General features: G+C 39.0%; 6 protein-coding genes across 6 annotated transcripts in view; 5 read left to right on the forward strand and 1 right to left on the reverse strand.

Moving 5' to 3' along the window:
- The first annotated feature begins 161 nt into the window (after window positions 1–161).
- On the forward strand, window positions 162–4,093 carry LOC117390638 (sushi domain-containing protein 6-like). Its single transcript, XM_033988414.2, has 9 exons — window positions 162–406; window positions 843–969; window positions 1,085–1,276; window positions 1,435–1,626; window positions 1,714–1,905; window positions 2,001–2,195; window positions 2,267–2,399; window positions 2,482–2,879; window positions 2,970–4,093. Exons 2-9 carry the CDS (start codon window positions 858–860, stop codon window positions 2,993–2,995), a joined length of 1,440 nt encoding a protein of 479 aa, XP_033844305.1. The 5' UTR covers window positions 162–406; window positions 843–857; the 3' UTR covers window positions 2,996–4,093.
- A 3,249-nt stretch (window positions 4,094–7,342) lies between these two features.
- On the reverse strand, window positions 7,343–9,762 carry LOC117390936 (hepatic sodium/bile acid cotransporter-like). The gene is made up of 6 exons (XM_033988742.2): window positions 9,743–9,762; window positions 8,695–9,137; window positions 8,071–8,275; window positions 7,817–7,995; window positions 7,497–7,696; window positions 7,343–7,405 (listed from the first exon to the last, which is right to left on the reverse strand). Exons 1-6 carry the CDS (start codon window positions 9,746–9,748, stop codon window positions 7,350–7,352), a joined length of 1,089 nt encoding a protein of 362 aa, XP_033844633.2. The 5' UTR covers window positions 9,749–9,762; the 3' UTR covers window positions 7,343–7,349.
- A 3,611-nt stretch (window positions 9,763–13,373) lies between these two features.
- On the forward strand, window positions 13,374–16,207 carry max (myc associated factor X). The gene is made up of 4 exons (XM_033988531.2): window positions 13,374–13,590; window positions 14,758–14,865; window positions 14,986–15,109; window positions 15,177–16,207. The coding sequence occupies exons 1-4, from the start codon at window positions 13,555–13,557 to the stop codon at window positions 15,362–15,364; spliced, it is 456 nt and encodes a 151-aa protein (XP_033844422.1). The 5' UTR covers window positions 13,374–13,554; the 3' UTR covers window positions 15,365–16,207.
- A 258-nt stretch (window positions 16,208–16,465) lies between these two features.
- Window positions 16,466–20,171, forward strand: LOC117390992 (ras-related protein Rab-15-like). The gene is made up of 7 exons (XM_033988800.2): window positions 16,466–16,643; window positions 17,855–17,915; window positions 18,164–18,224; window positions 18,848–18,925; window positions 19,127–19,216; window positions 19,317–19,382; window positions 19,463–20,171. The coding sequence occupies exons 1-7, from the start codon at window positions 16,520–16,522 to the stop codon at window positions 19,622–19,624; spliced, it is 642 nt and encodes a 213-aa protein (XP_033844691.1). The 5' UTR covers window positions 16,466–16,519; the 3' UTR covers window positions 19,625–20,171.
- A 389-nt stretch (window positions 20,172–20,560) lies between these two features.
- gpx2 (glutathione peroxidase 2) lies at window positions 20,561–21,916 on the forward strand. Its single transcript, XM_033988801.2, has 2 exons — window positions 20,561–20,840; window positions 21,221–21,916. Exons 1-2 carry the CDS (start codon window positions 20,619–20,621, stop codon window positions 21,572–21,574), a joined length of 576 nt encoding a protein of 191 aa, XP_033844692.1. The 5' UTR covers window positions 20,561–20,618; the 3' UTR covers window positions 21,575–21,916.
- A 492-nt stretch (window positions 21,917–22,408) lies between these two features.
- The window catches only part of LOC117390079 (signal-induced proliferation-associated 1-like protein 1), a 30,313-nt gene continuing 28,575 nt past the window's right edge, over window positions 22,409–24,146 (forward strand). The window contains exon 1 of the mRNA XM_033987727.2: window positions 22,409–22,577. The gene's annotated coding sequence lies outside the window, so the exon portion shown is untranslated. The remainder of the gene's footprint in view (window positions 22,578–24,146) is intronic.

The following is a 24,146-nucleotide window of genomic DNA, read 5'->3' on the forward strand; positions in this document are numbered from 1 at the left end:
AACTCGCTGCTTGCAGGACGAGAAATCTTGTCTAATTGTCCTCTACATATTTCCATATTTCTGTTTTGATCTGCTATATAGACTTGACATAAAACTGCATGGACGAACTCTTGTCTGTGTTTGGTAGCTATGGGAGCAAAGACTCCCGGATGTTGTAACTATGGAAATATGCACTTGTTGGTGCAGCTGATGCTTCTTTGGACAGCGTAGCCGTTAGCCAGTTAGCCCGCTAGCTTTGGGAAGGAGGTGGCTAGAGCTTAGCCGTAGCATCGGCTCATAATGGCCAATGACCGTGGCACTTATTTCAGCTAGAAACATTTAATGCCCGTCAATGTGGTGAAATAGCAGTGGTAAATGTATACTTGTTACTAAGCTAGAGTGGAGGATTCGTGGCTGTGTTTCAGTGGTATGTAAACTCTAGTAGTAAAACCTTGCTAACGTTTGAAGCTAATGCACTTAGCCAAAATGGCTAATATTGATGTACATGCTGTCAATGTATTACAGCGACAAACTTATCCTTTCAAGATCGGTCGTTGTTAATAATACGCTTCTGTGAATGTCCCATCGGTACCACAAACTCTAGCAAATAGACGTGTTTGGATTTGTCGCTAATGGATTTTGCAAACCAAGACTTATCACTGAAAGGCAACCCTGACATAGATTAATTATAGATTAAAAGCACACGAACTCGATTCTATGTCATCATTACACATCCAATCTACTAATATAACTATGTAATAAACAACAGCACAGATTGCTGATTGCAGTACCTGCGCATAGGTGTTGGTTATTGGGCTTGTTGGTGTTATTTCAAACGTGTTGATGATTTTCTGTGATTCTAGGTTTTTAACGGGAAGATGTGCAATGGAATGACACATTTAACATCCAAAGCCTGTGGGGCATCCACCTCACTAAATGGTCTATCCTTCTTCCTGCTTGTGACCACAGTGTCAACTGGGTATGGATTAGGTAATTACACAGCTGATTAAAGTTGTACATCAATTGAACAACTTACTTATAATTTACTTGAGACAAATGACCAAATGGCAGCATTAAATTTGAATCTTTTGTTCTTTTCATCCAGGGTGTGTGAGGCCATATATGGTCCAAAACAGCTGGGTAAACCTCACAGAAAGTAACAGAGGTTTGTTCCCTGTTGGGACAGTGCTACAGTACAGCTGTGACCCTGGGTATCAGCCTGATGGCCCCAGCATTCTCACGTGCACAACACTTGGCCGCTGGTCTTCGGAACCTCCTCGCTGTATACGCAGTGATAGTAAGACATCACATATTAAGACTACATAACCTTTATTTGTCCCACAATGGAGAAATTCCAATGATATTCCATATCACCCAAGATTCTGAACTATTATTACGCATTAGTTAAAATGAACAGTTTCAGTATCTGCATATTAAGTGTTTTTTTCTCCCTAGTGTGTCGGCCTGTTTCTGAACCAGAGAATGGAGGATACATTTGCCATCCATCTCCATGTCGAATGTTTTCCCATGGCACAGTTATTGAATTCTTCTGTGATGAAGGCTTCATTCTCAAAGGAGATTACAAGTATCTAGCTTGTCAGGATGGGCAATGGGATGGTCCAGCTCATGTCAACTGTGTGAGCCAAGGTACATTGACATATGAACCATGATGTAACATAATTAACACTTTAGATTGTGCTGTAAGTGACATACTATTGCGTGTGTATTTTTTAGGCTGCATACGACCTTTCTTGGTGCCACATGGGTCGACTAATTTGACTGAAAGCAACAGAGGCTCCTTTCCTGTGGATACAGTGTTAGAGTACCGGTGTGACCCTGGTTATCAGCCAGATGGTCCCAGTATCCTCACCTGTACGGCACTCAAGCAGTGGTCTTCTGATCCACCAAGATGCATACGCAGTGATGGTAAAACTGAGTGATGATTATTTTATTAATTTTGATGAGTTGAATATATGGTATTGGAATTAATCAGATTTTTTTTTTCCCTCAACATTGTGTAGTTTGTCAAACTCCATATCAACCAGATAATGGAGGCTACACTTGCCACCCCTCTCCCTGCACAAGATTTTCTCATGGCACTGTGATTGAATATTTCTGTGAAGAAGGCTACATATTGAAAGGAGATTACAAATATCTTACCTGTCAGTATGGGGAATGGGACAGCCCTATGCAAATAGGCTGCCTTAGGGAGCAAGGTAAGGCAGGAATTTAGGATGGATTGTTACTTAATAATTAACTGTTTTTATACCTTTCTTTCACATATCAGATCATGATTCCACTTTACCCCTGGGAATGCCTGCCCTGTCTATTGTTGCATCTACCGCTAGTTCAGTGGCTCTCATCCTCCTTTTAGTGGTGCTACTCGTGCTTCTCCAGCCAAAACTAAAGTCCTTGCAACGGTTAGTGTCCCCAAAACAACATAAATTGAAAATAATTTATGTGACGTGAATAACACTAAGTACTTTTAATTCATGGCTCTAGTCGTGATCATGGTGTGTCTGGCCAGCCTGTGTCTATCATGGTGGAAGGAGTCCAAGTCACATTACCCTCCTATGAAGAGGCTGTGAGTGGTGTTAGTGCTACCACTGCTCTCAACTCTGAGTCTCGTGTTCAGATTGTGTTGTCTGAGAGTCAGCATGACCCAGTGTCTCAAGCTGGTTCCTCTAGACCCTCCTCATTTAAACAACAACAACAACACTCAGAGATGGATGTATACAACTTAGTACCTCCATCCTCTCCTTCCTCGTCACCCTCCTCCTCCTCGTGGACTCTAGAGCATCCAGGTGCTACAGCTGATCTACTATCACACAGAAGGCAGTCTGCAGACAGTCCTCAGTTTAGCACTACCCTGTACGACCCAGAGGTGGACTATTCTGATGGTAAAGTCATACAAAACATATTTCAAATCTTTGAATCTGAATTGAATCAGTTGTGTACAGGCCTTTACAACCATGTTTTTCCCTCTCTAGATATGCCACTGCTGAAAGAGGCTTAAAACTTTCAGCAGGGTTGGACTTGCATCATCACCAACTATCATTTCTACTTACCATAAGTGGTAATCAAAACATCTCTTGAGAAATGGTCAACACAGCTGTCAACACAACCAGGCAGGCCCTATGACAGGTTTGAGTGAGTCAAACAGTTAATCCCAAAGGTGGAGAGTTGCATGTACATACATACTTTCATTTTTGTCATTCATGTGAAATGTTTTATGGTATAAAAAAGACACTACAATAATGTCCATTGCTAACAAAATTGAACACTAGGAGAACAAGCAATGCAGCCAATAGGCCAATAATCTCAGTGTCTTGTTTACATTTATGAAAACACATGAACACAAGTGAAATGAGCATAAAGAAGTCAAAGTAGTAGTAGTCAAACCACTCGTCAGACATTTTTGTTCCCACAGCTTTTCATAGTTTGCCACAGAATAAGGCTACTACTTGCAATGTTAAATTTTTTGTTTATTTTATCATTTTCTGGGACAAAGTTCAAATGAGCCTCATTTTACATGGCATCTCCTGTAGTTCATACATACCCTCCCCAATGGCCTTAGTGTTTCACTTCTATGCACAAATATCTCATTATTTCGTAGGACTTAAAAAAAAAAAAAAAAGAATGTCAGCATATTTGCCTCCACATTTTTGTAAAATACGTGGCTTTGACAAAAGTGCATCAGAACATAATATTATACTTTTAATTTATTCAGGCTACTTAAAATCCTGTTTAATTTCTGAGCAGGGCACTAACATGTATATTTTATTTATTTGTTTTGAAAATGCTGTTGATCAGCAGGGATTTTTTTTTATGCTTCCAGAACTGGAAATTTAGATCTTTTCACTTTGCTGCTTCACTACTGCTGGCATGTGATGTGATAAGTGTAAAAGTGGAGAGGACTAGGATAAGTGTATCCAGCTTTGTGTATAGTCACTGTTTACTTGTTGGCGGTCCATTAAATGTAACTGATTGGACGAGCTGTATGTGTATGGATGGGAAATGTTGGATTTTAATTAATATATGTAAAAAGTATTATGTTGATTTGGTTCTCTGTGTATCATATGATAATTTGGATTAAACATTTCTGTCATGCTAATCTGTGCCTTTGTCATCATATAAAAGTAACAGAACATCAACTATCAAAAAGATATTCATTGTTACCACAAATAATAGGCAAGGCAAGTTTATTTGAGTGGCACAATTTGTACATAAAGTAATTCAATCATCAAAAATCATCTAAATTAACATTAAAAGGGAAGAGTGCAGAATAAAAACCTTTCAGTCGTATACACAGCTATGTAGAACTGTTTGTAGCTTGGATTTAAACTAAAGTAGACGCCTGTGTCACATCTTCCGCAAGACTTCCCTGAGGCCCTTAGAGGTTCATATGGCACTAACATGTTGGAGCTGTACTTTAGTGTTAGGCCATGGAGAGACTTGTTCACAAGCAGTGCTGCTTTAAAGTCTATTTTCTCAGCCACAGGAAGCCAGTGCAGGGACCTGAATACAGGACTTGCTCGTGCTTCTTTGTTCTAGTCAGGACCCGAGCAACAGTGTTCTGGATGTACTACAGCTGTCTTAACACTTGTTTGGAGGTGCCAGTGAGCATGCCGCTACAGTATAAGTTATTGGAAACAAATGCATGGATAAGACTGTCCAACTCTGGTCTAGACAGTATACCTTTAATTTTTGCAATGCTTTTTAGATGGTAAAGAGCTGCAGATGTTATTGATTTGATGTGGCTGTTTAAATTCAAGTCTGAGTCCATTATTACCCCTAGATTTCTAGCCTGATTTGAAGGGTTTAGAGAGAGAGACTTGAGGTGATTGCTGACACATTCTTTTTGTTTCTGTGGCCCAAAGACTGCAACTTCAGTCTGGTGTGAGTTTAGCCAGAGAAACTTTTGCATCCACACACTGATCTGTTGGATGTAGTGGCAGAGTGAATCCACTGGTCCATATTCACCTGCTGCCAGTGAGACATAGATCTGAGTGTCATCTGCAGAGTTATCATAGGACACAGTATTGTTGCATTTTAACTGGCCTAATAGCAGCATGTAGAGATTCAACAAAATGGGTCTCAGGATTAACCCCTGGGGCACCCCAGGTCAGACATTTTATCCGAGACACATTTTCCAATTGCAATAAAGCACTCCCTGTTTTCTTGATAAGTTTTGAATCAGTTTAGTGCAGTAACAGAGATGCCCACCCAGTCCTCTAGTCTCTGTAAGAGGATCCCGTGATTGACAGTGTCAAAAGCAGAACTCAGATCTAACTTGAGCAAAACTGAGACTTTGCCTGCATCACTGTTCAGGTGGATGCCATTTGTCCCCTTGATAAGAGGAGTCTCAGTGGTGTGGCGGGGTCCAAAACCTGACTGGAATTCATTTGGAGGAAGTTAATAAATTGTTGATAAACAACTTTTTCAAGGACTTCGCCTAAAAATGGCAAATTTGAGATGGGTCGGTAATTGTTCAGTATTGTGGCATCAAGACTACTCTTTTTAGGAGAGGCTTGATAGCTGCAGTTTTCAAAGCTCTTGGGAATATTTCAGATTGAAGTGACATGCTAACTATGCAAACAAGTGGTGATAGCACAGACTTCAGAAATCTAGTGGGTAACACATCAAGGCAGCATGTAGATGAACTCAGACTGGTGATGATGTCTTGGACAATTTTGGCAGTTAAAGGTGCAAAGTGAGTCAGCTGTAAGTGTCTAGGTGGCTGCTGGGTTGTTATTTGCATTGTAGAATGATGGTATTTTGATGCCCTGAACATGTCATTAAAAAATATTGCAAACTCATTGCACTTCGATGTGGAAATGAGTTGTAACAGCAGTGGAGCTTGAGGGTTTGTTAAACTGTTTTCTGTGGCAAATTCCAATAATGTCAGAAAAATACCTCTTGCATAAAATATACACCTCGCATATAATGTACATCTTTTCTTTGTAAATCTCAAAATGAACCTGGAGCTTTGACGTGGGTGCTCTCCGACACTCCCATTTCTGTGGCCTGACCATTTTAGCCTTCATTGGGACAATGATGTCCAGAACATTCAAAACGCTCAAATCACAGAGTTCAGCAAATCATTAACATTAGAACATGAGGCATTTTCAAAGTGTATCATTTCCATGAACAGTGCACCTGTGTTATCATTTATGTGTCTCCTTTGAACAACTGCAGGACCAGCCGCTGGTTTGGGAATAACAGTCAAAGAAGACACAGAAATGATCAGACAGAGCAACATCCACTACATTGACATTTGAAATATTTATAGTTCACAGTACACTTCTTTTGTAATGAGCAGGTCCTGAGTGTGTCCTCTGTTGTGGGTGGGCTCACTGACATGCTGAGTCACACCAAAGGTTTCAAGGACAGAATTGAGCTCTTAAGACAATAGATGTTTACAGTTCCAGGGTGATTAGCCCCTCCCTTCAGATAGAGATAAGGCAGTGTCCACCAGCAATTTGACCAGAACTGAAGAAGCCGCTTGGATGAGCAGTGAAACGTCTTCACTCCTACAACGATTTGTCCAGCTGACAGATTTAAATTTCATCTTTTGCTATGACTAAGTAGAGTATGGAGGGTGATTGTTTTATCTCCATTTTAAAAGAAACATACTCGAAAGATGAAAACACTCAAAATGACAATGTGTGAGTAACTAAATTATCTCTAAAAAATGCATGTGCACACTTCCACCCTTTTTGTTTGGTCGTGTTTCAGATTCAAATTTGTTGAGTGGAGCTGATTCCACTACAACTGCATTACCTGTGTTTTTGCCAACCCATGTTTCAGTTAAAAACATAACGTCAAGATTAAATGAAGAAACAAAAATCATTGATTTAAAATGATCTGTTACATAAAGATCTGGAATTGAGCACAGCAAGTTTCAGATTAATTTCAGTAGGACTGGATGTTATCTTTTTACAAAGACTGAAGTTTTTCTCACTGGACAATTTAACTCTTCTTCTGTTAATCAGTCTATATGGTGTAGCTGCAGATATAGTGCCATCACAGGGTCTCAGCCTGATATTACCGTTATCATGACTGTATGTCCTGGGACAGCAGAAGCCCTGTGTGTCCTAGCTCTCGTTGATAAGAGCTCTGGGGGAAGCTAGGAAAGGGCAAGCAGGGGGGGATTTGCATGAGGGACCAGTTGAGGGCCGAGGAGGTGAAGCATGTTGGAGTTTTGGTTAGGTCCTAATTTAATTTAGGACACAAAATTGTGTTATAAAATACACAATATTGTAAAGGGTGACTGTGACTGAGGCCCATAGACAGTGAGAGCTCATCATCATTCCCTTCTGTAGCAACTAATAAAAATGAGAAACACTTCAAGAGTTACTCTGTCAAACTTAGGGCTGTTTGATTTCCTCTTGTTTAACATGAACACAGTTGTATGGGGCCGTACCTATGCAATGAAAATGCACATATATATTTACAATGTCAAGATACTAGATCTCTTTGAAGGACAGTAAAAAACATGCACCTGTGTCACTTACCCTCTGCTGGTGTTTTGATAGTCTGGTAACATCTGAAGCATAAGGTCAGAAGCAGGGCCTCACCACACTGGAACATGATGTAAACAAGTGGGAAGAGAAACATTGGACCAATGACCTCAGGGGGAAAGGCCACTTTTAATATGGCTGTGCACAACTGGATATTTTGACAACCAGTCTCCATGGAAATGGTCCTACAGCATCTACAAAGGTAAAATTTCCATTTGTTAGCACCAATGCTAATTGTAGTAGTGCTCCTAAATTAATGGCAAAAGAATGTGCAAAATATTTGTTATGTTAGGAATACATGGTTATTGACGTACTGAGCATCGAGCTGGGACACAGCTGACATGACATATCCCAGAGTAAAGCCTGTCAGGGGCATGAGCGCAGCCGCAGCCAGAACATCTGGCATGAAGATCATCCACATCACACCTCTGACAGCCATGCCAGACAGAACTGACACCAAAATAGTACACACAACCAGCACAACAAGACCTGTCTGTTTGATACAGAATGAACATTGTCAAGGCAAATATATCTTTTGTTATAGCAGTCGAATGCTGACTGATCTTACCTTGGTTACAACTGGAGCATATTTTGGCGTGTAATAATTTATGAGAATGCCAGCAGTACAAGGAACAAGCGTTAATACCAATGTGGTTGTGATTCCACCATAAGGTACAGCATTTTCTAGTCCAGAAAAGCCTTGGCAGAAGACAAACAGCAGCAAGGGCATCATACCCAAAGCCGCAATAGAGGAACAAGTTGTCATCACAATGCTAGATGTGGAAAAATATGGAAAATTAGAATACTATAGAAATATAGGAAACACCACTTTTATAACTTTATCCCAGTAGAAATCTGGATAATGATAAGTAGAGTTTTATGGCTCCAATGCAAACAACAGTAGGAGGTTAATAATAATACTACAGTAGAATTACTAAAGTCTGACAGAATTATTCTGTAGAGGAAATTAGAACATCCGTAGTTTGTGCAATTGCAAGTTAAATCTATCTTATGCAAACTAAAATGTATGTAGTAGTAGTGTAGGTAGTTTAAATGTGATATAGACAAAGATATATATACCGGTAAGTGTTTTAACACTTAGTTATGGTTTATTGTATTGCACTCTCTCTTAATCTTCAGAATACAAACTCTAGACATGTTAAAGACTATAAGTAGATCAATGCGAGGTTACCTGAGGTTCATGTCACCTTTTAGAGCCAAGGAGAAGATATTAGATAATGTTCCCCCAGGACAGCAGCCACAGATAAGGACGGTCACTGCTTTAATTGAATCCATTTGCAGAATCTTTGCCAGACTGAAGGCTGTTACAGGCATGATGCAGAACTGGGCCACCAGAGCAATGGCCACTCCTTTAGGCTTCAGTAAATGGTTCTTGATTTTTGAAACTTTCATTGTACAGCCCAGGGACACCATCGTGACAAGGAGCATGAGCACGGTAAGGATGTTTATGGACTGATTGAGAAAGTAACTGATCTTAAAGCCCCCTGTAGTTGCATTTCCTGTTAGATTACCTTCAAAGTAACTTTTTACTAATTCATTGTAGAGCTCTCCAGAAAGGTTTGCCGTAACAATTCCTGGACTGTGCATCTGCGCATCCCTTTCTTTTGTTTCCACCTGAAAAAGAAAATTAGTTTGCCACCAAATCCATTATTTGTTTAAACAAAAAAATGATTTTGCACTATCCAATAGGCCTGTCATGATAACACATTTTGAAGTATGGCATATTGCTTCAGAAAATATAGATGATAAACAATAATATTTAAACTAATTTATGTCAATGACACAGTAACTCTGTAGTAGAATTATACCTCAAAAATATTCTACATGTGTGATATGATTAAAAAAACTGAAGGAGTATATACTGCTCAAATCTTATCATCAGGAAACAGGAAAAATAACAAAAGGTTCCCCACTAGTACAAAGAAAAGAACCACGATAAATACTGACCCCCAAAAATGATTGTTCCATCTCACATATATTAAACAAGGTGTCGATATACTAATTATCATGACAGGTCTACTGTCCAGCTGAGGTTCAAAAGTAGGATGCAATCCACAAAATAAAAGACATCATAAACAAGTGACAAATAAAAATGTAATTTAATTTCCAATACTATAACAAACTAACTTTGCACAAACTAAAATACATATAACAACGCATAAGCCTTTAGCTTTAAGACAAAAATAAAAGAAAAAAGTTTACTATAAAAAGTGCCTTACCTTCATGTTGGCCCTGTACAGTTTTGAGCCCGTTTACTGGCTCGCATCTCTCCCCACATTCTTGTTCTTAGCAACTTTTTGCTCTTCGGCTCTTTACCCTCCTCTTTTCATCACATGGCCCGTGACAGTGCTGGAGGTACTACAGCACAGTCTAGAGACAAAACACTGACCTACACTGTGTTCTGCTCAACTTTGAGCAAAATTGTATGACATTTGCACATGATTTCATGTGATTGCTTACTAGCAGTCTCTTCCTATCTATTGCGTTTTATGTTGCCTGGTCTTTTTTGTTTCCTTGTGGGAAAGTTGAAATTGGGGGGCATGATGAGGTGAATGGAATGCAATTACTTGTCTAAAGAATTATGTTGCTCAGCCTTACTTGTAAACAGGCCTTTACTAATTATTATGCAACAAAGCTCCTGTTTGGTCTGCTGGGCCTATTCAAATGGGGACTCTTCTTTTTGTGGGCCTGCCTAGTTTGTCAGCGGGTTCATGAAATATTTCAGATATTTGTTTCCTAATCCTTCAAAGTAAGGCAGAGATTAGACCACATGTTTAATGCGCCTCACGTGCCTATTCAGTGGGTTTCTTGCAGCAGTAACAATCTTACTGACTTGAGGCACAGTCTAAGTCAGGGGGACTTGGAGGAAACAGTAGTTGTAATTGATTGTTTGAATTTGAACCTAATAGAAATAAATAATAAAGACAGCCTACTAATAGTGTACTAACCTGGTTGTTACAGGTAGGTTCCATAGTGGTTATACTTGTTCTGACTCAGCAAAATCATTCTAAAGCTATTCAGCTATCCTTTCTGTCCTGTAAATGCGTGTGTGTGTTTTTTTTATTGATACCTATTAGTTTTAGTATTGATTAGTATCTGATTTTCAATACTTTTGAAGTTATAAGGAAATAAATAAATGCACATAACTAAGAAAAATGTTGAAAGCAGTCTTACAGAAATATTGTCTGATAAATATTTATTGAAATCTGCTGTACTGTATTGTGGTTGGTCTATTATGAAGATGTATAAATATAATACTGTAAGCAGCAATGATGGCCCTCACCACTGTGCGCATGTCCCTCCCATGCACCCACCATGGACTTGCACCTACCATGGACCTGCAACCACCTCTTGATGATGACTGTCCCTGAATTGCGAATGCCCATGAATTGTGACCTCTTCTGTATGTGATTGCCCAGGATTCCCTTCTCTATTCCTGACAGCTTCCAAGGTATCTGTAACTTTTCATAATGAAGTCTGCCAATTGACTTATAATGGTGTAGTCCAGTGGATCCAATGGATTGAACCAGGAACCTCATGCATAACACACAAGGTTCCTATGAAGTTGTAATGTAGGCTGGCCTTTAGTGGTAGGATGTGAGACAGAAGACAACAGCACGGGCTGGTGCTGTTTTTTTTCCCCCAAATCATTTACCAAATTGCAAGTGCATTGTGCAATAGAGGCTTAAGGAGCAGTGTCTTCTCCAGCAGCAGAACATCTTGTGTTATTCTCAGGCGCCTTTTATCTTGTCCCACAAACTAGATGAAACCAGTGCTAATTAGGAGGGGTGTTTAAGTTACCATTAGCTCTTTAAAAAACACTCTAAAGCCTCCATGAACACAAACAAACCCATAAACCAGATTACCTGTATAAAATATATATACATAAAACCCTAAAACCAACACCAACTATATTTAAAACCCATAAGCCTTTTAAGATGCCCAAAATGACTCCCCTACACATTCTCTGCCTTAGTCCTGCCCTGGAACCTTCTTAAGGGAACTCTTATCTCCAGGGACCCCTTTGACACCTGGACACAAAGACATGGGAGGTAAGTTAAACCCATGGGTTAAACATGCTTAAAACACTTTTCACTAAAACACAGCAAATTATGCATGCATGCTATTTATTTATTTTGTGTCTCTTTTTTCCTCCAGGACAATCAGCTTCAATTAAAGTCCCAATGTGCCTCCAGATCTAAAATAGAGTTAAAAGGTCAGACAAGTTAAATAAACATTTTTAAATCCTTTGTGTGCTATTGCCTTATTTGTTTAACTGCAAATAATGTTCAAAGTGTTTTTTGCTATTAAAGTGCATATAGTGAAGGGTGTAAGATGCTAAGTGGGTTATGTTTGTAACATATGGGCTGTTTGTTGCAGCTGTAATTGACTTTTTTGACTGGAGTGATTGAAATGTCCATTTTCAATCACGTCCATTTGAAATGTCCATTTTCAATCACGTTACACTTAGCATCTGTGTTTCATAAAACCACAGGTAAAATATGTAACTCTCATATAAACTATAGAAAATATGATATCATTGACTTAATAATTGGATAATTTTTGACTTTTTTTTATTATGTAGGGTGTGCTATAGTCACCATTGTTTTGTACAAATGGAATAATGTTGACATTTCATGTCTTTGGTAGGGGGCGCTACAGTGTACACTTTTCATATGCTCCATAGTCCATTATATTCATTTTGAGATCATATATTAGTGATTCAAATTTAAGCTCTCTAGCCCAGTGTCTGTAGCCATGAGAAGTCATCAAAGAAACAGGAAATTAAGATTTAAGGACACCTTACTTTCTACCAGCATGCTGCGCAACAGAGTATCCCAGAAAATTTGATAACTTTTGAAAATCTATGTCCCTAGATGTGGCATGCCAAATCTGAACTCATTTGGATTAAAATAACAAGGACTATAGGTAAAAATGACAATCTAATTTCAATCCAATATGGCAGACTTCCTGTTCATCATAGGGCAGTGCTCTAATTCAACTTTAGGCTTCTCTCATAGAGCTCTATCACTGAATTTCATGAGCCTACTCCAAATTTGTCTGTTCCCATTCCCAATGGGATCCAATTTGTGGTCGCAGTGTTGAATTGGTATGCGTCAAGCATAGTTATGATGCCCATTTTATCATTTTTTTCCCTGGGCTGATGGAACCTATACCCCCATGTGAGACTTTTCATCAATGTTCAGGAGGTCAAAAATATTATTATTTTGGGGAAAATAAAAGAAAAAAAAAGTATTCTTAAAATAAAATAAAAACAAAAACACACACAAAAAAGGGCCAAAAATACACACCCCTACAGTGCAATACAGTTTTATGCAGTCAGAGTTGCAGTTGCATTATGAACAGTGAAAGCTAGGCTATTTAAGGCCTTTTGGAGGCAAGCATTAAGCCATGAGAGATGAGTGGGGGAGGGTGGCAAAGGAGAGCTTGGCAAGGCCACCATCTGGTCTCATAATCATATGCTTATGAGCGCTGTGTCATTGTTTAGAACGACCAATAATGACAAATAAAACTACTACTAAAATACACTCACATATTGATCTATCTAGAATTCAGATAAATATGTCTACTTAGAGTAAGTGGGTAAGTCTGTGTTCTTCACAATGAACATCACCAGAAAAACAATTAAAAACGCTAGGTTTCTTTTCAACCTTCAACTTGGAATCGAGTGATCGATGCGGTGGTGCGGTTAAGAGGGTATATTTTGTAGATTTGACTAAGTTAGTTGAAATGTGGTATTTGTAGTTTAAATATGTTAACAGCAGGCTTACGTTAATAGGTAAACTAGTGGCAAATGCCTTCATTACCCACAAACCACTGCGTCGACGAGTCTGCGCAAAGCGTGTTTTCCCGTCCATGTGTAGGCGAATCACGTGTACAGACCCCTGTTGGTCGTCATGTCTGTGCTGTAGCAGAGCTCGGAGCTAGCTTTTAGCGTTTACAGCCCACCACAGTTGTCGCTACACTTTATTTTGACAGCTGCTTCAATTTCTGTGCATATTACAGAAGAATGAGCGAAAACGATGACATCGAAGTCGACAGCGATGTACGTGTTTGAGTTTTGGCTTGACGTAGCTAGCATGTTAGTTAGCCAAAAACAGCAACTTTCAACATTCCCTTTGCAACCTACAGTATCTTATTCAACTGAAGTTATACAAGCCGTGTTATGGTTTTGACACTGTATATTGAATGTAGATGCGGAGTAATGTTGTACTGGAACACTGGTGCAAATACTACCAAGCCTGTTTGTTTTGTTGTTTTGGTATCGATTCTGGAGCTAGATCGGAGTGTATCAACTATATAACTATGTTACTTTATGGGTCGGGTAGTGGTTTTATGACACAAAAATAATACATTTTAAAATGTACACATCTGCAATTAGTGTATCAAATATTTAAGAAACGGTGTCCCTTTTGCCCGTAAACCTGCATATTGGGAAGGGGGGGTGTCTAACCGGGCCAACAATTTTAACATTCAGCAGCCGCAGTAATAGTATTGGCAGGAGCTAGTGTTTTAATTCTACCGTAAATGTTAACGAATTAATTTTTGGTGTGTTCCATTATCATGAATTCATCGTTAATTGTGCCTACAGACATTTCTTTCACGGCCCTTTTAAAGATGGGCCCAGCTCAATGCTGTAGGAGTGTGCAATACAACCATCGAGTACGACGCGTTTGCCTCTGGCAGAGGCATTAGTTTTGAAGCAAATAATTATGCCACTGTACAGTTTCTGTGGTTGTGCAGTTGGCTTTGTCAAAGAATAGTATGGACACATTTCATGTCTGGTCACATATTTTTGAGCTACAGAATTCCCTTCCCCCTCTTGATTAGGTTTTATCTCTTGGCTTATCTGACACCAGTGTAGCCTAGATTTAAAGACGTGTATTGATGCTATATTTCTGATTTTCTGTTTGTAAAAAAAAATAAAAATTAGCTCATATCCTTCTATAACTTAAGGCTTAAGAGACCATAAGCCAGTCAGTATGCACATCTCCACCCTGAATGATTTGGGGCATCTGACCTGAATCATTTGAAAACGATATTACCAAGCTTTGTAAAAATCAAACAAAGAGAAAATACTGGGTATATTTACAGTTTGACAAAAGAAATTATTGTTACTGTTTGGGTCATGTTGGGGTGGCAAACCAAACATTGAACAACTTCAGGCCTTGTAATTTAATATTGCTTAAGGTTACAATTTTTACTTTTATAGGCAGACAAGAGAGCACATCACAATGCATTGGAGCGCAAGCGCAGGGACCACATTAAAGACAGCTTTCATGGTTTACGAGATTCTGTGCCTGCATTACAAGGAGAGAAGGTAAGGAGAATTCAGATCCCACTGACTACAGACATGCATGCACTGAATGAATGAAAGATCCTAAATTGCTCCAAGAGATTATGTTGTGTGTGTAAGTCTGGAAAGTGTTCTCTTTTTCAGGCTTCCAGAGCACAGATTTTAGACAAAGCCACAGAGTACATCCAATTCATGAGACAAAAAAACCACACCCATCAGCAAGACATCGATGACCTAAAGAAACAGAATGCACTTCTAGAGCAGCAAGGTAATATTCATTGACATCATTAATGCCTATGTATAATGTCTAACTCAATGCTTATACTTTCTTCCAGTTCGTGCACTAGAGAAGGCCAAGGGAAACAATACACTTGCAAATAATTATTCCTCTGATAGCAGCTTGTACACAAACCGCAAAGGGAGCGCCGTGTCAGCGTTCGATGGTGGGTCTGACTCGAGCAGCTCAGAGTCAGAGCCTGAGGAACCACCCAGCAGAAAGAAGCTGCGTGTGGAGCATAGTTAAAGCTTTCCAAAAGGACTGTAGCCCACCAGCCCCTCTTACATGCCTGGACACAGTTAGTCCAGGATGAAGACTGTAGACTGAAGAGGTGCTAGTACTATCATTGTAAAAACAAACAACAAATGCTTTTTTTTTCTTGACAAACACATCAACCCACAGTCTTCTGTCATTTTCTGATAATAAGGCAGCTCTGTAGTTTTGAAATAATTTCTTTACAAATGTCTTTATAGCCCTGCAAAAGTTGAGATGCAGTTCCAAAAAGAATGATTTTTGAAAAACCTGGTTTGTGTAAATGACAAATATTTTTCCCAATGTTCTTACATTTATGGAAAACTAGAATGTGAAATGTAATGTGTAACATAAATAGCAGCCATTTTGATTTGCTCTTATTGGCTGAAATATTTGTCAATGAGATGTTTGTGTAATCCACTTTTTCTATTTATATTGGTATATTGGTATTGTTTCTTACCCTTATAGAATATTATGTATCAATATGCTCCATTATTTTTAATGATCAGACTATATTGGAGGCTTAACATGCTTTCCTCCGTTTGGGTAGAATCTGCATAAATGTTAATGTACTTTACCTGATTTTATGTCAGTATAAATATTCTTGACGAATGCTAAACCTTTTTGCTTTTGGAAGTCTGTTTCTGTGTGTACCGAAAAAAAGTCTTCCCGTCCCTTTGGCCCTACTTTGACTTTTTTTCCTATTTGGTAAAATAGTGTGTGCGGTTTTTGTTCTTGTTATTCATACAGGTATGTTGTACATACTGCCAATTGTCGTCTTGCAAGTTGAGGCGTACCTTTATAATGAGACTATAAATAAAACTATTTTATCCTGTATGGAGCATCTGTCACAGTTTGCTTTAGATTAAGAGGTTGTGTTTCCAGTAACACAAAATTTACATGAAACCCATGTGTTAATATTCTTTCTCAGACGCACCTGCTTTTAGTGTCAGTGTGGAGTGAATGGTGTTTTTATGGAAGAAAAATAAGCCATAAACAAACTTGCCAAGGTTTAAATGGTCAGATCGACAGCTCCCTACATACTCTAGAGAATTGTGTATTGAAGTTACGAGTGCCATTGAAAGCCGCACGCGGGGACAGGGACATGGTCCTGTCACACTCGCCTGGGACATATTTCAGAGGAGAGGCATGGCAAAACAGTACGATATTCTGTTCAGGCTGCTGATGCTCGGAGATTCAGGAGTGGGGAAAACCTCCATGCTGCGCTCCTTCACAGACAGTGACTTTGAATCGTCGCATATTTCCACCATTGGTAAGTCACCAAAGGTTTCACCCACGTTTCGATACGTTGTTGTTAGTGAGCTACTTTGACGATTTACCCCAAATTTGGACTTGAAGGCAAGTCATTAAAAGTATTTAAACGATGTTTAAATATTGTTATCCCTTAGCTGATTTTCTTTTATTTGGACACCTGCTTAAGCAGTGGGATTAGCCGCTACTGAACTCAGAGGTCGGAAATACAACTTTGGCTACCGAAAAAACTTTAGCCAATAATATTTTAAAAGGACATTATTCTACTGATGTTTAGATGTGAGATATGTGATAAATGTGAGCTCCTTGTGTGGTGTCACACTGCTCTCAGGTTACACTCTTCACTGTTGTCATTTTGCTGTAGGATTTATACGGCACCTACAGTGTCGCGAAAAGATACTTTCAAGAGCACTTTTATGTGTCAGTCTGTAAATGAAAATATCCTTGAACAACACAGACTTTGTTAGTGTATGAAACAGGCTTTTGTCAGTGACACGTTAGCCTCATGTATGAAATGCATTCAGTGCACAAAGACTACTTTGTTATAGTCAACGTTTTATTCAATGTATTAAATTCCACTAAAGACTAAACATGGACCTAAACATGGACCTAAACATGGACATAAAGCACTTTTAAAGGTGCACTATGTAACTTTTCAGGTGGAGGGCATGCCACCAGTTTGTCTTCATGAGATGTTTTAGCTCTGCCTGGAATGTTACACAGCATGGCATTACATTAATTGCAGAGAAAGTAACTTAAAAAACCTGCCTCCTTACTGTGAATGGGCTCCAAAAGACTCACATCTTCACAGATCTGACCTGCAACTTGTCGACAACTGCGTTTCCTCATGGAGATAAATACATTTAATCCATACTGTGGAACATTCTGGCAAAGCAATAACCTCTCCATCGAGACAAGCAGGTGGCTCACATAGTGCGTAGTCCCATAGGGTAAAACAATTGTGAGTCAGTGTTTCAGAGACATTTGTTTAGAGACACTGGCTTTAGTAAGCAGGGAACCGTGGCTGTCACTAAATGATGAAGATCCTCCTCAAGAGTGCTATAACCTGCATGGTGCACACTTCTAATATTTGACTTTGAAACGAGAGTATTATTTTAATGCTGCCTTAAGCCCAAATGATGATCAGTTTAGTCTCCTCTGTGTGGCTCTACTCTCAGTTTGAAATAAGTACACATCCTGTATTGTTTACAGGGGTTGACTTTAAGATGAAAACATTGGAGATGGATGGACTTAAAGTGCGAGTGCAGATATGGTAAGTTTAATATTTTTTAGTAAGACTAGGTTGCCTTTGTAAATTAGAATTGGCTTACTATCAATCTGGTCAAACAATAATTTTTATTTTGACTCTTTAAAAATATATAATGTCAGGTGTTTGTGTTTTGTCCAGATAACATTTGATGATTATTGAATTGGTTGTTGATAATAATTTATATGTCACAAAGTATTCAAAGATGTTACAGCCAGAGTGTGCATGGACTGAGCATAATTTGTATTGTGCAGGGACACAGCTGGTCAAGAACGTTATAAGACCATAACCAAACAGTACTACAGGCGTGCACAGGTGAGCTTTCATTTCCATTGCTTTTATAAACTGCGGTGCATAATAGGGTGGGTTCACATAGTGTCAAAATATTCTAGAAGGAAACAGTTTGCATTTGAGGTGGAGGTCAGGTCAGAAGTCATGATAATTTCTATATGAACTTATCGTTCAATATATAAAAGCTGGAACAATATTGGGGCTCAAAACTTATCTTGTGTAAAAGAAAATTCAAAAGTGGAGAGATTTGGGGTATTTTTGTCATAATACAAATAAGATTTTAACTGTAAAGGGTTGAAAAAGAAACTTCTGTGGCTAATTATTGCTTCATTCTGCTATTTACTTGTTGCAGCTCATGCCTCTTAATGATATTGTCTATTTAAAAATGGTTTACAAAGATTATCTTGCATTATTGTTATTGTATCAGTGCCATCAAGTAGTTTATCACAGTATATCTCTGTAACAATATATCATTCTTCAAAATGTGTTACTGTGACAGGCCTAGTCAGAAGTCTATTTGTCTAAAGTGTATTTTATCTTGGCTTCAAAATAGCTGAAAGGATCTTGTCATTAGACTAAGAACGTTTACAGGCCTAATTTCTATCAAAGGTTCAACCTTTGTGTACTCACGGATTTTTATTTTTCAGGGTATAATTTTCGTCTATGACATTACAAATTATTCCTCCTTTCAGCACATTTCAAAGTGGGTTGGTGATGTAGAAGAGGTAAGGCTTTATGAATAAAAGTTCTGCATTGTTACTTCAAAATAAAGTGGTAAAGATAAAGAAATGTTTAACTATCCCCAAACCTACGTTGCTACAAAAACTACAGCATTCAGGAAGTCTGTTGTTTTCAAACATTTATGTTATCCTCTGCCAATTGAGCTGTTGTTTTGTCTTCACCAACTTCCTTGTGTTGTTCTGCAGTTTGCTCCACATCAAGTGCAAAACATATTAGTAGGAAACAAGTCTGATGAACAACTAAATCGCCAAGTGCCATTGGAACTTGGAGTTAAGGTATAGCATGATGTACTCTGTAACACAGTTTTATATATACATTTGCTGTATTATTCAGTTGTGTGTATGTGTTTTTGTTGAATTGTTTTTTTTTCTGTAGCTAGCCACATCTTATGGAATGGACTTCTTTGAGACCAGTGCTTCTGCAAACCATAACATAAATGAGGTAATTCTTTGTCAAACATTCTAATCTAAACGCAAACTGTCTCCCCTGTTCTAATAGTATTTGTTTTGCACTCCCTCTAGTCATTCACACGTGCCACAAAACTGGTGTTACAAGCTCATAAGTCAGACATCGACAACCTTATAGGATCTCTGGATGAATATTTAGATAGAGTCGATTTGCAGGAGGAGTCACCCAGCAGCCCCCAGGCGGAGTGCGGCTCTCAGCGGACATGTGCCTGTTAACAGAAAAGACACAGTGTCATTAGAACACTGTGCTCACTTTAACCAGCCAACGTCTACACAGCAATTACACTGGAACTACGCTGCAATCTGCAACCTCACCACCAGAGGGACCACAATGCACAACGACCATAAGAATTTCATGGTGGTTTTACTGTTGCGCCACAATTAAGTTGTACTTCATAATGTAATGCAGTCCATTGACTTAAATGTAGATAACAAAAATCAACATTAACTCATCAAATCACCTTATTATTATTATGGATGCTGAGCTGGACAGAAGTACACTAGATACGTGGATGTTAATTATTTAAAGACAGAAACTCGATTCTAAGCATTGTTGTTTTATTGCTGTGTGGATTTTTCCTTAATGCTGTTATGCCATGTTCTCTGGTTTTTCTAAATGTGTGAGGGTGAGAATGGATGTTCAAACCGCTAATGTTACTTTGTGTGGACTATAGTTATTTGCCACAGATAATGTATTTTAAAAATGTTTACAATGCACCTATTATTGATTATTTTAAAAGATGAATAAACTGATATTTTTCTTATGCCAAAGTTTGGAACTGCAATTGCTGGTTTACACTTTGCCGAGGGGTCATAAAGTGACTTGTACATTTTTCATTACACAGTGACAGGTGATCACCTAGTAAATTTTTAACAGTGGGGAATGTGATATGCCACTTTATGTCACAGTAGATACTTTAATGGTGATGGTCAAAACGTCAGTCTTCTCACACTGAAAATGAAATCTGATATAAGTAACAAAACACTTAATCCCAGAACAATATCCTTTCACATTATTTGATAAGAAATGATGGTACTCTGGCTTAAAAATCAGTTGCATGAGCTGATTTGCACACTAGTATTCTACATGGATCAGTTTCCTGTTGGGCCATGCAATACCTATGAAAGACAGTCAGGTGACCATGTGGTTGTATACAGTCACGCACAGGGATCCCATCTGCCTTCAGTGCGGGACAACAGATGAGACAAGATGACGTTCATAGCAAAGACGTTCTATGACCTAAGAGCTGTCACTCTGGAGGGAGACTCTGTGGACTTTAACGTGTACAGGGGAAGAGTGGTCCTCATTGAGAATGTGGCATCACTCTGAGGCACAACCACCCGGGACTTCAGCGAGCTCAACCAGCTCCAAACCAAGTACCCCCATCGGCTGGTGGTCCTGGGCTTCCCCTGCAATCAGTTTGGATACCAGGTACAGTATGTTTATTTAATGTGCATTATATTTGGATTTGTAGAGTGAATTCTACAAATGCATTATTGATTTCACGACTAACTATAAGAACTTTCAAAATAAAACCTTTTTAGTTTTTAGTTACTATACTTTGGTTTTGTGGCTTAATTTATCCCAGAACATTTGAGCTTGAATTCAGCTCCTGTGATTTACATTTACATTTGCTTTTGCAGTGGTCTGTCTATGCTTTAAAGATATATAGGCCTATATTGTTTTCATGAATTGTATATAATATTTTATACATCTATGCACATTTTAATATTGTTTTGCACATCATATAATATTGTAGTCCTATTTCCACTAAACTGTGACAATATATAAACAAGTACTATGTCTTTTAGGAGAATTGCACGAATCCAGAAATCCTAAATTGCCTCCAGCATGTGCGCCCGGGAAATGGGTTTAAACCCAACTTCACCATCTTTGAGAAGTGTGATGTCAATGGGACAAACACACACCCAGTCTTTGCCTACCTGAAAGACAAGCTTCCATATCCTGATGATGATTCCCATTCACTCATTCAAGACCCCAAATTTCTGGTCTGGAGTCCCATCTGCAGGACAGACATCTCTTGGAATTTTGAGAAGTTCCTCATTGGACCTGAGGGAGAGCCCTTCAAAAGATACAGCAAGAAGTTCCCTACTGTTAACATAGAGCCAGACATCCAGAGACTGCTGAAATTAACCAAGAACTAATGCAAGAGTCCTTACTCCAATACATTTCCCTCAATCATGTACAGTAATGTCAAAATGAAATGATGTCCTCCTCGTTTTAAGCCTTATTTAATGATGCTGGTATTTTAAACACTAGTGTGAATATCAACTGATGCCTCATAAGTGCTTACCTCTGCTGGATGATTACATTCATTTTTACGAGTTTTGGATATAAAAATATGCATTTATCACGATAACAGTCAAAGAAAAGCAGTTTGTGTTTTAATTCATTGGGCATTGTTGCACTCATGTCTTGTTTTATGTTTTGTTGGGCTCTGGCCAGCAGATGGTGCAATTGACCTGGCAATACTGTTTCACATGTTCGCGCTGGAATAAATCTATTGAACCAAAGTGCTTATTGTTGTGCTTAAGCATGAACTAAATATTGTATAGTTGAAAGTAAAGTGTGCATGGAAGAGTTCGCTTCATAAATACTCAAAATGTCTGGTGGGAATATTCTTGACTGGCATTTAGTTGCGTGATAAAGCAAATAACCTGCCAACATAGGCCTGTTTGTACTTCTTAAGTTTGTCTAGATAAAATGCTATCTTAAACAGTGATTAACCAAACAATTTTCATTTACTAGGCTTACATGAAAATTCTTTTGTTTATTAGTAATCTCCTTAGTGAGCCTACAGATGTAGACGTGGAGAACATGAGCAGGCTCTGCTGCGCCTACAGGCGTCCACTCCACTCTGTTTGTTTTGGTGATCAGAGTGGGAGCTCTTCCTCAAACTTTTCCTCGTCGCCCCTCACAGGTGAGCACTGTTGCCACGGAAACGTTTGCCTTTCCCTCAGACCTTCTCGCGAGACTCCGGGGCAGAGTGGGGAGGCAGCCTGCCTTTGCCTGAATGATCTCATCTCTTCAGCAGCTGCATAGCGCAGCGAGGCACAGCAGAACTTTCTATCAAACTTCTAAGTTGCCTTTCAGAGACGACACGGGAACGGTTTCGATTTCGGTGGAGTTTGGACGTTTCACGAGAAGGTAAGAAGAGGCTTTGTAAAGTTCACGTTCCTGAATCAGCACGTACATGCTACGACTTTAACAAAGGGGTAAACCGGGCTGTGTTATGTGACATCCAAGAGCTTGAGGCGAAAAGGAGGAAAGGTGAGCGCGGTATGTCATGTGCGGACTGTCGTCCTCTCTGTGGTGCTGCTCCACATCTGCCCCTGTCTGTGGGAGGACTAAGTCTAATATGGTGCTCTGCAAAGACTGTGCCAGTGCTTTAAGTAATGGTGTCGCTGTCATAGAACAATATGCTTAGTTAGTCTTTAGAGCAGACTATCACCACGGCTTCGTCTTATATGCCAAGGGCATTGTTCCCAGCAGTGCTCTACAGAGACATATCACAGGTGGCATCGTGTAATCAATGAACAGTGTGCCCTTATGAGGCGGTCAGCACCCAGAGGACCGAGCTGTGAATGTGCGTGCTATGTGCGTGGTAGTTCCCTGGTGATTTCCCTGTGCCACATCTGCCAGGCCCAGAGAGCTCTGATTTGTTTACAGCCATGGGTGCCTCCATCATGTTCCTGAACGCACGTAACGCAGAATAAAGACTATTATAACAGTATTAGGATGGGCCAAATACTAGTGATCCATCTCTCACTAAGAGTCTAGTCCAAACGCTGGGCTGCATGAAGGCTATGTAGCATTTAGCCTCAAACACTGACACATTTATTATCGGATTGAACAGTATACAAAATCATTTTTATAAGAGATCAGAAGGTTTTTGCATGTTTATGGAGTGGTTCTGATGACATTTTAGGCAACAGTAACACGATAAAAGAGCATATTTACAGAGCTAACATAGCACTCTCAAATAGATAGTATCCTCTGTCCAAATTAGTTTCACAGTACTTTGTTAAGGTTGAGTAATCTGACATGTATCAGGTGAGCAGAGGAAGCTTTGGACAAGATGGAGGATTTTTTTTTAGCATTCTTGATGGATTTAGGTGGCCATTGTTGAGCATGACTGATCATATAGCTGCACAGTTTCACTTTACTGGGCTACTTCTAATCTCATTTTGGGTCTCTTTGGCTAAATCAAAGCCATTATTCACACCAGGATGGAATGGATGGTATTTCATTTAGAATCTATCAATAATAAATAGCTTTAAAAACACTTTTGATTGTTTTGTTTCCAAGTATAAAGAAGAAGGCCACATACTTTGTTATCAAGCAGGTGAGGTAGACATAACAATGTTTGTGTTTTTGTGACTCAGTCAAGTCAGATTGTGAAAATATGTAAACTTGACAGCAGCTCTATTGCGAACTTATTACATCACATGATATCCTCCACAATATATTTCAGAGGTCTATAAGCAATAGGCACATTTCTATTTTATTATCAAATTTACACTCATCTGCTATAATTTTTGCATGCTAAGTAACTCCAGTACGTAATCCACTGAGGGATCTTCTGTGTAGTCTCAAGTGCATTGGCTCAAAAGGACTAGTTTGGGCAAAGATAACAGGCAACAAGAGGAGCATTGTGCTGCTTATAATTTGCTACAGTGGAATTTGTGGGCTGCAATTATGGTAAACAGCCGCCAA

The sequence above is a fragment of the Periophthalmus magnuspinnatus genome, chromosome 22 (genome assembly GCF_009829125.3).
Source record: "Periophthalmus magnuspinnatus isolate fPerMag1 chromosome 22, fPerMag1.2.pri, whole genome shotgun sequence".
NCBI lineage: Eukaryota > Metazoa > Chordata > Actinopteri > Gobiiformes > Gobiidae > Periophthalmus > Periophthalmus magnuspinnatus.